The 13,781-nt window shown below is 35.1% G+C and overlaps 1 protein-coding gene across 2 annotated transcripts in view; it reads right to left on the bottom strand.

The window, feature by feature from the left end:
• The window catches only part of Fcho2 (FCH and mu domain containing endocytic adaptor 2), a 98,881-nt gene that overhangs the window by 30,850 nt on the left and 54,250 nt on the right, over positions 1–13,781 (bottom strand). Inside the window, exons 11-18 of one of the 2 annotated variants that reach the window (XM_057789505.1) lie at positions 13,671–13,695; positions 10,370–10,427; positions 9,928–10,103; positions 6,498–6,509; positions 6,091–6,115; positions 4,515–4,557; positions 2,914–3,005; positions 874–977 (exon numbers count right to left, since the gene is read on the bottom strand). In XM_057789505.1, coding sequence (XP_057645488.1) covers positions 874–977; positions 2,914–3,005; positions 4,515–4,557; positions 6,091–6,115; positions 6,498–6,509; positions 9,928–10,103; positions 10,370–10,427; positions 13,671–13,695 — 535 coding nt within the window. The remainder of the gene's footprint in view (positions 1–873; positions 978–2,913; positions 3,006–4,514; positions 4,558–6,090; positions 6,116–6,497; positions 6,510–9,927; positions 10,104–10,369; positions 10,428–13,670; positions 13,696–13,781) is intronic. The other variant, XM_057789506.1, reaches the window with a different exon arrangement.

Here is a 13,781-nt window from a genome sequence, read left to right as displayed (position 1 = left end):
AGAAAAGTGTTTGGAGAATAGCTGAAAGTTGAGTGGCTGGAAAGATAGGCAAGGGGTGGCTGGGATGTGACGCAGGCTACTGAGACAACTTTATAAAGTATCTTCTACATTCAGCTAAAATACCCAAGAAGGGAGAAAATAAAATAAGCTTGGCTTTCAGAAATGTAACTATGGTGATTAAACAGCAAGGAGTGTGAAAGATGAAACAAAAGGGAGAACACAGGGCACAAAGGCTGGCTTGGGACTCACCCGGGTAGAGACCACAGGTGTTTCTGCCATTACTGATGACTTTTGAAAACCAGTGCTTCCTATTATTTGTACTTTTATGTCAGCTAACTGCTTTGGACTTGTCTCCTATGTATAAAAATACAGCTAGAACAGACAGATGCCCCCTGAGAATCTCCTAACAATGAGGTCTAAAACATACCATATTTTCTTTCTAATATATTAAACTAAGGCAGAATTACACAAACTTGCCTATTTTGAGTCAATGGACACCGCCTTGTGTAATATGCCCAACTTTTTAAAAGGCAATCTCTGTCCTCTTAGGCAGTGTGTTGCTTTTCTAGTATGATTTTCAGACTATATAAAAGAGAGAGAAGTATGAGTGGAGAAACTTCCTATTCTTTAAGGACTTTAGAAAAAAAGCATTTAACTAAGCAGGGGCATAGAGAAAAATATCTATCTTAAGTCAAAAGAATTATACCATTTTTAGGGACTGGTGTGGTGGCAGAGGCAGGTGAATCTTTGTGAGTTTGAGGGTAGCCTGCCTACATGGTGAGCACCAGGGCATCAGGGCCATATACTGAGACCCTGTCTCAAAAACAAACAAACCCAAAGTAGTTATATAATTTAAAAAATATGAATACATACTATTTCATTAATCCCACTCAGTTTGCCTGAAGTAAGCTTTGGTCTGGAAGCAGGCCTTGGAGGTGGAACAATGGTGCCTATAGAAAGAGGAGTTGTGGGTCTGGCTGAGGGAGAGAAAAGAGAACTTGAAGAAAATCATTAGTATGTAGCAATCCTGGATAAAGACAAAAGAGCTATTAGAATCCAAAGACCATTCTTCAATTGTGTTAATATAATCAAAAGGATCTGCTAAAACAGTGAAAAACCCACCCATCAGGTACCCTTTTATCAAAGTTACTGCTGATATTCACAATATTACTGAAAACAATCATTAAACTTTCCAATAAAACTGACACACGAAGAAATTTTGTTCTTGTTTCAATTATTTTATACATATAAAAATTAAATCTGGTTTGATTAAAAAAACCAATTCAAATTCAAAGGTCGTTTACTCCAACACATCTAATTCACAGAAAATAACAAATATGAGAGCAAGGCTTTCCAGCTCTGCCTTCAAAATAATGTGAATGTCAAAACACACTTAATCTTAATTAAACTTTGCAATCTGACTTAAATAGAACCACATTGTAATATTCTTCAAATAATGAAAAGCATTACAAATGCTTTTTTTAAAAATAGCACCAAATCAGTACAACTCATTTTTAAAATGTTCATAATACCTTAATTCTTAAATTCTATATGAATAGTGTTCACTGCTTCAATGCCATTTGCAATATTTTTATAACTTTAAAAAAATCAGTATCCCTAATTTATAAACCTTTATCATATTAAATAAAATTCAAGTATAAACAATCAAAACTCAAATATATAAATATGTATGTGTGTATGTGTATAAAATCAAAGTAGGGATGAATCACAGAGGCAGATATTTAAATTATCATTATAAAATCACTAATTTATTTTTGTGCATATGTGAGCATGTGCATGAAGGTTAGAGAACAACTATGGAAATCAGTTCTTTTCTACCATATGGGCTCTGGGGATCAAACTCAGGTCATTAGGCCTGGCCACAATACCACCTGCTGGCCCTTAAATTATCTCCAAACAGGATGATTTTCAAAACCTCTGGTCCACTCAAAAATATGTGCTATAAGTCAAACATTGAAAAAAAACTGCGGGTAGGAAAAGTGTATTTGCCAAGTTCTCCACATTCACAGATGTGAAAAATTAAAAACACATAAACCAGCCTATGTAAACACATGAGAAAATAAAATACAAAGCTAAAACTCCTTGGTCATCAACAAGAAGTGGAGGCATGACAGGAAGCAGTAGGAGGGAAAAAGGCAGCAGAGGATGGAAAATAAACTCGCAGGAAGGAATCACCATCAGAAAGCACGTCACATGAGAGTATGTGTGCATGCTCCAGAAAGGCATCCAAAAGCTGGAAGATACCAAGTTTAAATTCAGAGGCTGCTGCCTCCTTTTAAATGATAACTGTTTTTTTCATGCTACCCATACTCTAAAGAAACGTGTACCAACCTGAATAATTACAGCACTTCCCTGTGCTATTAGTGGCTATTGTAAAGATACGGCCATGTAAGTGAAACCAGCACTGAACTGAACTTGGTATTTTAAGCTGTGGATGAGTTTAACACAGCATAGGCATCTATACAGGAATTACTATCAGAAGGCCTGTCTAAGTGTTATTCTAAATGGACTTAAGTCGAGCCCAGTGAAAGTGTGAAATCATTTCCTTCCAATAATCAGAATTATTTTATAAGGAAAACTAATAACAATACTTATCTACACAAGTATTTCAAAATGAATACTATATCTGCACCCCTCAGACAGTGTGTGTGGAAGCTGCTCGAGGAGGTGGTTATAATTATTATGTAATCCTTAAGTGTCTTAGTGCTCTTTTACTGGTGGTGGTGGTGACAGAACTCATTATTATTGGAAGACAAACTTAAAAAGAGAACTTTATATGATTAAACACAATAAAAAATGGAATCAATCAAGGGGAAAATGCAGCTACTATACTCCCAAAAATAAGACATCTTTCTCATATACATTTTATCATTTTTGTTTTGTTTCATTTACCTGACGATGATGAAGCTAGTGAAGCTGAAGAAGCTGAGTCAAGAGGTGACGTAAACAAGGGGTCCCAAGCAAGAAAATCACTGGCTCCTTTCCTAGCACACCATATTAAAAAACGGGTTAGCAGACTATTTTGTTAGCAGATTATTTTATTAGCATTAAATCATTTATTTCTATTCCACAGAATACCAATTCAATGACTGTGATTAAATAGATGGGCACATGGAGAAATCTAGTCAACAGACTTAGCCAAGGGCATAAGCAGAATCTACAATATTAACTGTATTGTTGGCAAGGAAAGTCATAAGGATTAGTCTCCTTTGATGATACCTTGCTCACTCAAATGAATATGAAATACAGTGATTTCAGATTTACAAGTGAAGACAGGCAGCAGTCTAAATGAGCTACCCAATAGTTTCTAACAGTCTGAGTTCTAGCATAGTCTAGAATAAAATTCAAGCCTAGTGAAATATGTATGAAATTTTGAGTAGAATGTAAGCCTACTCTGCTAAAATTATTACCATGACCTAAAATCACATATTTAGTATTTCAACATGCAGCAATGCAAATGAGTTCTACCTTGTACAATAAACTCTGTTATAACTATGTTAAGTGACATCCAAAGACTAAGCTTTAAACAACTTATCTCTAAAACAGCACCACTATATTTATTTTGTACCTCACAAGTAACAAATAATCTTTAACTATTAACTCCATTCAGCTAAACTTTTACTCATGTTAAAACATTAACTCAAAGAAAGTACTCTTGGTGGTAGAGAAGTGAAAAGGGACTCATGGAACACTGGCTTAACAATTTTATTTCCCTTCTTTTTTAAGAGCAACAAAGATGACTATCTGGCTTCTAGCCTTTCCATCTTAATTGAGGTACTTCATCTTGAAGCTCATGACATATGGTCCATTTTATAAGTCACAATCCAAAGTGAAGGGGAAAAATGAAACACAAATGAGAAAACTTTTATTAAAAAAATCTGAAAACAGATGTGTATAAACCTAAGATATCAGCATCCATTAAGAAGCGGTAGTAAGGCTCCCAAAGTCAAATGTAGTTAAGAAAAACCACCATAAAAAGACGTTTCATGTGAAAAGAAATTATTAAATATCTTAAAGCCCCAACATAAATTTTACAGTTCAGAAAACAACACAACTAAAACTTAACTGCATAACTCTAGAAAAAGAGGACAAGAAAAATACAAAAAACTATAAATGTGGTTTTAAAAGAAGGAGTGATTAAGCAAAGCATGAGATTTCCATGCAATACAAATACTGACTATGATGCTACAATATCAGTCCTTAAGAACTGCCAAAAGAGGGACAGAGGGAAAGATGGGGTAAGGGAAAAGAGTTACCCACACCCACAGAACGCACAAGATTAAAAGTGTCCCCTCTAGACTATGTATTTTGGATGATAAGTGTCAAGATGTAACAAATGCACTAATCTGGTAAGGGACTTGAGGAGGAGGCTTGGTATATGTAAGCATAGGGACTATATAAGGGCATCTCTGTACCTTTCACCCAGTTTTGATCTTAACCTAAAATTGTTCAAAATAACAAAGTCTATTAAAAGAAATAAACAGCAAACTTACTCATTGGGTAGAGAAGATGGTTTTGATTTTGTTAATTCTTCATCTAATTAAAAAATTAAAATATTATGAAAAACTAATAATCCTAGAAGAAAAATATTTTAATTAAAAGATCCTCTATATACGTACATATTCCAGTACTAAGACAATACTAAGAACAACTTATAAATTTTGTAATAGGAAAATTAAATACAAATGATTGTGGGAGAAAAAAGGTAAACACGCTGAATTTCTGTTGATTTTTGATTTCTTTCATTAACTTTATAGAACTAAACATAGACTGTTAACTTTAAAAAGTTTAAGAGCTGGGCATGATGGTTCAGGTCTGTATATAGTCTCAGCACTCAGAAGGCAGAGGTAGGTGTATCTCTGTAAGTTCAAGGGCAGCCTGGTCTACACAGTGAGTTCTAGGATTACATAGAGAGATCTTATCTCAAAAAAAAATAAGCAAGTGATAAGAAAAATTAGAAGAAACATTTAAGTACTTGTGTGTATTCTACTTAAGAATTTTAATTCATGAATTCTGTAATCAGTTTTCAAGTTCTCAGAATACTACTAGTGACTATTATATAATCATCAGTAATGATGAGCTACTGAGGGAGGTCCTACTCTTTTATGCTGCATTTTTTATTTGTGCTATGTCTTATTTCATAAGCAACTGACAAGAGCAGCATGGAATGAAAGACCACGTCGGTGAATACAAACTTTCCCCACACTTTAAATGTTCTATATCACCAAGCAACAAGAATGACTGCAGTGACTCAAAGTGGGTCCTGCCTGCAGCACATTACAGAGAAGTTAGCACACTGTACACTATGCTCTTTGCACTAGTTTTCCCTCAGCTTATTCTGGATGTTTGCTGTCTCAACGTGTTTGCTGCATTACCTTCCACCTGACAGCAACTCCACTTAGCCTAGTTTCTCTACAACCTCTATCATCAAATATTTCGTTTAAGGGTAAAATCCTTAATTTTGGTATTTATCATTAATTCAATCGGTGTTATCAATTTTGCTAAACTTTTAATCAAGACTGATTCTTATTAAGCATTCTGTTTACAAAATTACAAAAGCTTCCTATTAAGTCTGATTTATAGCACATAATTCTGCAAAAAACATTGTTGCCATCCTAAAATTTTTGGTATTATAAACTTGCTATTTTGAAGATATAAAATAGAAACTACAATTGTAATATGACTTTAAAATAAGTAAAGTTCAAGATTACTATTTTATAAAACATTTTCATAATCCCCTCTGCCAAAGAGCTGAGGTTTGAACCCAAGGGTTGTGTACATATTAGGTTAACAACTGAGCCATATCCCCAGTCCATTTTCATATTCTTAATCAGAAGTTAGTCTCTGGCTTTGTTGATTTCTAAGAAATTCTGTAAGCTCCATGAAAGGTTAAGAAATGTCTCCTAATACAACCAGAAATACTACAGGCAATTTTTTTGCCTGTATAAAATACCCTTCTAGCCAACCAGTGAGACTGGTAAAATGAAAAGAATATTACACAAGGCTGAGACTAACAAGCTGCCTATGCTCTTACAGACATGAAATAACCAATCCCTATGTCAAACTTACTAGATGAATTCCGATTCATCTGCACCTAAAACAGAAATGCAAAAACTAAGTATTATTAAACAAATAATTTAACTTGGTAACAAAATATTTGCCAACATGTTGCTAATAAGAATCTAGTTTTATGTTGTCTTTATTATAACTACTTAACAGTAAATTGCATTTATGAAAACTCTGTAGTTGTAATTGTACCTCTAAATATAAGCATGATTTCAATAGTATAGTAATTGAATTTAGAATACAGAATACATGTACTTAATAAAATGTGCTTAAAATGTTAAGACAGTATCTAATGCAAAATACCACAAAATTTACTGGTAATCCAAATTTAACAAAATTTTTAAAATCAAATGTTCAATTACACTAATTCTTTAAAAGTCAACAGGTGAAATATAAAATCTGACACTTACTGGACTGTGCCTCTAGCAGGGCGTGGAAAGAAAGAGAAAGACAGTGTTCAGTATAGAATTCTATTCTCTTCGCACTTAATAATTTATCTCTTCCTTCTAAATACCACTTAAAATAAATACAACTTAAAACATATGGTTAGGAGGAGAAATTATGCAAGTTAACCAAATGGGCAACAAAACAAATGCAAAGATAATCTTCCCAAATACAACACTGACTACTAAAATTTTTCTCTGAGTATGAAGTTATAAAAGACAGATGAGACACAAGTTTTTAAAAAATACTCATGACCTCAACTGCTTAAAGAGATCTGTAACATTTTAATACATATCCATTCTTCTAAGCTTTGGCTCACCCATATAGTAAATTTGGAGACAGATATTGGGGTTCAACATGAACATCAGAAAAGCAAAGTAGCCAACCACTAGAGAGATCTTTTACCTCTACCAAATCTTCAGACCGAAGGCGCGAGAGATCCTGTCTCCACGAATCCTTACACTCCACAGTCCACTAAGTTGCTGTCTCTTCCCCCTTATATTTCTCTCTCTGTCCAACCATATCACTCCTGTCTCCACCTCCCCAGTGCTGGGGTTAAAGGTGTGTGATCCCATCTGCTGGGATCACCTCTGTGTGAACTCTGTTTCTCTTTTAGACAGAATCAATCTTGTGTAGCCCAGGGGGGCTTTGAACTCAGAGATCCTGCCTCTGTCTCCTGAGTCCGGAAAGATGTGTGCCACCACTCCCTGGTGTGTAAAGCTGCTTTGCCCACTGAACTTCAGGCAAGCTTTATTTATTAAAACACAAATAATATATCACTATATTAATTAGTTGTGCTGTTATACAAGTAAAAACTGTCAATGGCTCACAATTCTCTACTTCACATATGTAAGTCTCTTTATAACTACATAACACTCAATGTTAAAATAGTAGTAACAGACTAAAATCCCACTATTGAAATCTTTGAGGCATGCTCTTGAGAATTAAATTATAGAACCATTTTCCTTCATCGAAAATTATTTCCTCCTTCCCTCCCCTTCCTGTGTTACTGGGTATCAAACCAAGGGCATAGTGTTTGCCTGGCAGATGTTCTATCCATGATTTGATGCCCAAGAATATGAGTACATGTATAAGAGAAAAACTTTCACCTTCAAAACATATGTATATATAGACTACTATATTTTATACAGAACATATACTTAAGGCCAAGGGTGGTGGCATATGCTGTTAATCGTAGCATTCAGGAGGAAGACCCGGGCAGATCTCTGTGAATTCAAGGCCAGCATGGTCTACATGTCATATACCAGGTCAATCTGTCTCAAAAATAAATTAAAATTAAAAAAAATTAAAACATGCGTACAAATTAGATATCATAAAATGGCAAGAACTTCATTATTAAGAAAACCAACTTTTTTATTTATTTATTTATTATTTATACAGTGTTCTGTCTGCGTGCCAGAAGAGGGAACTAGATCAAATTACAGATGGTTGTGAGCCGCCATATGGTTGCTGGGAATTGAACTCAGCACCTCTGGAAGGGCAGCCAGTGCTCTTAACCTCTGAGCCATCTCTCCAGCACCCAACTTTTAAACAATGACAATATGCATACACACACACTTCTCATTCTAAAACACGATTTTCCCTTTTTGTAATACTTCATAATATATATTATCAGTGTATTTATGACTTTAGTTTTTTTTTTTATTTTATCACTATTGTGTGTGTATGATGCATGTGTGTATGGATGCAGGCACACATGTGGATGGAAACCAGAAGACAACTCTGGAAAGTCAGTTCACTCCTGGACTTGAGACATCTCAACGGCTACATCATTATTTTATTTCTTCCTCAAACGCAAATCTTATGGTGAAAGACAGGAAAATAAAAATGCAAAGAAGAGCCAGGAATGTCACTCAGTGGTAAAGTATTTGGACAGCATAAGTTAGGGTCTGGATTCAATCTCCAGAAATGTGGGGAAGGGGGAGGGGATCAACCTTTAAGTTGATTTTCATGACATCTTTTTACATTAGAGTTGAAAACACAAGAGCAAAACCTTTGAAATTAGATGAGGAAAACAATTAACTTTTCACAATCTTTTACCAGAGACAAACAGCAGTTATTTATAAATGTAACAAATAACGAAAAGTTCTTCATTTTCACACACACACACACACACACACACCAAAAAAAAAAAAAAAAAAAAAACTTTTTATGTGTATTGGTGTTTTGTCTGCATGTGTATCTATGTGAGGGTGCTAGATCCCCTGGAACTACGTTACTGACACAAGTGGGTACTGGGATTGAACCTGGGTCCTCTGAAGAGCAGCCAGTGCTCTTAAGCACTGAATCATCTCTCCAGCTAATACATTTTCACTTTCTTAAAAATGTTTTCAAGAGTACAACTAAGCCAAATCAGTGACCTCATTTGTCTATATAAAAATTATAAACTGAGCTGGAGAGAGGGCTCAACAGCTGCCAGCACTGGTGCTTTTCTACAAGATCCAGATTCAGTTCTTAGCATCCACATGACAGCTCACAACTGTCGGTAACTCCAGTTCCAGGGCATCTAACTCCCCTTCTGCCTTCTTTGCACACTTCATATACATGGTACACAGACATATATGCAAGCAAATAGCCACACACCTAACAGCTCTGGGAAATAAAAATATAAAGGGGGGGGAGGAAATATTGGGGATTCAGTGGTACAGCACTTGCCTAGCAAGCACAAAGCCCTGGGTATAGTACTTGGTTCTAGGGGTACAGGGTGGGAGGGAAATCAGACACACATACTACATGGACAACAAAATAAAATTTACATACACAAAATTTAAAAAAACCAAATCTTTTGTAAAAAGTACAAAATAGCCCAGCAATCAGGAGGCAGGGGCAGGTGGATCTCTGCGAGTTCAAGGCCAGCATGGTCTACACAGAGAGTTCTAGGACAGCCAGGGCTACACAAAGAAACCCTGTCTCAAAAAACAGATAGACAGACAGACAGACAGAGATAGATACAATGATTATTTGAAAAATAAAAATCAAAAAATTCCCCAACCAATGTACTGTTGCTCAATGTTTTAATTCTTCATTTTTTTTTAACTTATTTACTATTCTTAAAATTAACCATGGATGGTGTAGTATCTCAGAAGGTTAAAGAAAAAGTACCTATCACACATACAGCATGACAACCTGAGTTGTCAGACGATCACCAGAATCCATGATAAGATAAAGTGAAAGAACTGACTCAACAAAGTTGTCCCGACTACCACATATACCCTGTGGCTCATGTACACAGTCCCCTCTACATACATCGTACACATACACAAGTACACAGAAATAAAAAAATATTTTTAGAAAAGTAACCGGCTATAGGTAGATGAGGAAAGAGAAACAAGGCTTTGATGTATAGGACAAAGTAGCTTGTGTTCAGATACTTACAGACACTGCTGGAGAAAGTGTTATATTCCCTATGGAGACTTTTAGTTCATCCAAAGAAGCCATGGTGTGGTGCAGGTTATTTGGGTGCACAGGCTTGATCTCTATCCGGTACCTCTTTGGTTCTTCATCTTCAGAGTCAGAATCACTGGATGAGTAGAAGTGGTTCTCTTTGGTATGTGGGTATGAATTAAAGAATTTAGTTTAACCTACTAACATCATGGATAGCTAGCTGGTTTTCCACATATATATAAAAAAGAACAGAGTCTTACAAGAATAACATATAGAGACAAGAATAAAACTACTAGCTTTAAGTAACAAAGCATATAAAATGAAAAAGTCATATTTTAGTTAATTAGAACAGAAAAGGCTTTAAGTAGTACACTAATTCTATAGCTATGCTATCAACAAATCCACTAACAACACCCAGATCATAAAAGGATATCATTCTGATTTGTTTCTGGTTTAATACTATAACCTTCTTCATCTACATCAGGAATATTCTAGGAAAAAAATTGTAAAGAGTTAATATAATGACAATGCCAATATTTAGACACTAAAGATTAACAAACAGTTATAGTCTAAGATATTGCTTGAGAGCCAGGTGTGGTGTGCACGCACACCTTTAATCCTATTAATCCTCGTCTTGGGGTAAATTCCAGGACAGATAGAGCTTCTTCAAAAACACCAAAAAAAAAAAAAAAAAAAAAAAAAAGGAAGAAGGGGGGAGGAGGAGGAGGAGGAGGAGGAGGAGGAGGAGGAGGAGGAGGAGGAGGAGGAGGAGGAGGAAGAAGAAGAAGAAGAAGAAGAAGAAGAAGAAGAAGAAGAAGAAGAAGAAGAAGAAGAAGAAGGAAAATGAAATCATTTAATCAAATACCAAGAAATACATCTCTACAGTTATTAATTAGCTTCAAATCATAATCCATGCCTCAAAAATCTGAAGAAAAACCTGCAGCATGCAATAGGAGTCATGATTCATAATTTCAGAGCAAGAAACTGCCAAGGTGGGGTACAAGACATGATTCAATGGTTAAGAACACATACTGTTTGGCTAGAGGACCTCAATCTGGTTCCCAACATCCACATCAGGCAGTTTACAACTTCTTCTAACTCCAACTCAAGAGGATCTGACACCCTAGTCTCACATCTGAGGGCATATACATGCATAAATTCCCATACAGATAGATATATATGCGCACACACACAAAATTAATTTTTAAAATGAATGTTTAAAAAAAGAGAAACAGCCAAGGTGAAAGCACATTCAGAATGCTCAAGATTGACATTACTGTTAAAATAAGGAATAAGTGACTTTTAAAAACCTATGGTCAGGCTAAATAGTCTCTCAATGCCATAAGAAGCTATATGAAAATACAAGACACAGTGCTTCTTTAGAGCAGATTAAAGTCTTGGCTAGCCAACGAACAACCTAATATATTGAATCAGTATTAAAAAATAAAAAAAAAACACCATGTGCATCCAGGGGAGATAAAACAAAACCCACTGAATCTAAGTTTGATCAAGACTACAGAACTAAGTGACAATTTATATAACACTGAGAAGTGAAACAATTTACTATGGTAATGCAGTCAGCAAAATCCAAAGAACTTAGTCTCTTCAGCAAATAACTAGAAAGTTAAACAGAGGGAGAACGGGAGACAGAGACAGGATTGCTCATGAAGACAGACTAGACATTCTAAAAAACTCAAATTGCAATAAAGCATTAGAAGACAATAATAAAACTGCACATAGGCTGAAAAACCATTTTCTAAAAGGTAGCTTCTGAATCTACCTGCAGATAGTAACTACAAAGTGTGGTGGAAATATATAAAACTATCTGAAGGTAGTGAAGAGTAACTCAGGGCAAGCATTAAAAAGCTCTAAATGATTCATCCAATTTCAAATTTAAAAAAAAATTAAAAAGACATTTGTACTCCTAGGTTTATGGCAGTGCTAGTTTCAATAGACAGACATGGAATTAAGCATGGTACCCATCAGCATATTTATTGAGCCCTACATTTTTATTGAGCTCTACACTTTTCTCGGCTCTCCTCCCTTCCTTTCTCCTCTTCTTCTATCCGCTCCCATGGTCTCCATGCTCCCAATTTACTCAGGATATCTTGTCTTTTTCTACTTCTCATGTAGATTAGATCCATATATGTCTCTCTTAGGGTCCTCATTGTTGTCTAGGTTCTCTAGGATTGTGAATCGTAGGCTGTTTTTCTTAGCTTTATGTTTAAAAAACACTTATGAGTGAGTACATATGATAATTGTCTTTTTGGGTCTAGATTACCTCACTCAAAATGATGTTTAAGATAGGTCTAACTAAAGGTCTAACTAAAATTTGTAACCATCAAACAGTATAAATACTTCAAAATAAATACATGATGAAAGCTATAGTAAATATCAAACACACCTGCTAACTTCATTAATCGGTAAAGCTCTGGTGATTTTTCACTCTTTAATTTTAACATACATTTCTAAAATATTTGTTAGTTTTATTTGTGTGTATTTCAGTGTGCCTGCATGAGTTTATGTGTACCATGTTTGTGCAGATGAAGAGGAGGCCTAAGGGCACAGGATACCCTAGAACTGGAGTTTCAGACAGTTGTGAAGTTATCTGAAATCGGGGCTAGGAACCAAATACAGGTCTTTTGTGAAAGCAGTACATGCTCTGAACCACTGAGCTATATTGTATCTCCAACATCAATTTTCAAATAAGGCTATTAATAAACCACAGCTTTCTTACTTAAAAGCTGAAATAGAAAATACTAGTCTATCTATGTTACATAAGAGACAGTGTTTTATCAAAATACTTTCATTTCTTTGTTACACTACATCATTTAAGATTAAAATGTTTTGAAGCATATAAAAAACGAAAAAACACAGACTACTCAAACTCCTGCACTAATCAACACAATCAGTGTCTAATAATAACTACATCTATTACACATTACCTACAGCATTTCGTAAATCTACTCGTGCATTAAGCCCACTGGGAGCTTAACTTGTTAACTACTTTAATTACTTATAAAAAGCACATATAACCAAGAAATAGAAACAAATCTTAAACACACACACACAAACACAACAAAAACAGTGACCATAATTGTTGTTGCTATATTTTCTAAAATGTCTTAAACCAGATACATGACAGGTAAAAATATCTTTTAAGATGGGCAGTGGTGGCACGTGCCTTTAATCTCAGCACTCATGAGGCAGAGGCAGGTGGATCTCTGTGAGTTCGAGACCAGCCTTGTCTACAGAGAGAGTTCCAGGACAGCCAGGGCTACATAGAAAACCCCTGTCTTGGGAAAAAAAAAAAAGGAGGAGGAAGAGGAGGAGGAGGAGGAGGAGGAGGAGGAGGAGGAGGAGGAGGAGGAGGAGGAGGAGGAGAAAGAAAGATAGAAAGAAAGAAAAAGAAAGAAAGAAAGAAAGAAAGAAAGAAAGAAAGAAAGAAAGAAACCACCTTTAAAAATAAAAAACAAATACAAAACCTAAGTTATAAAGGTTTCTCATTTGTGAGGGATGACACAGTGCCACACAAATCCATTTCTCACAGTGAGAAGTGTTTTCAGTTTAGCAGAAAAGTATACTATAATGTAAAACTGAGATGCACCTTTATAAAAATTTGGGCAGCAAATTATTACATGGTATTTTTCTTTGACAATTGATTTAAAAAGTCAAATATGTCTTTTCTAATGAAAATACTTTAAATTGTCTGTAATAAAATTAAAATTACTTACAAGTGAATCTGCGTCAGGACATTCCCTGTTTTAAAAAAAAGACAAAAAAATAAAGTATTGCAAGATTCAATTATTAAAACTATCTGCTAATTAGATCATATTTAGGATATC

Source organism: Chionomys nivalis, chromosome 15 (genome assembly GCF_950005125.1).
Source record: "Chionomys nivalis chromosome 15, mChiNiv1.1, whole genome shotgun sequence".
Classification (NCBI taxonomy): domain Eukaryota; kingdom Metazoa; phylum Chordata; class Mammalia; order Rodentia; family Cricetidae; genus Chionomys; species Chionomys nivalis.
Note: the sequence above shows the minus strand (reverse complement) of the source record. Positions and strands in the feature narration are given on the sequence as shown.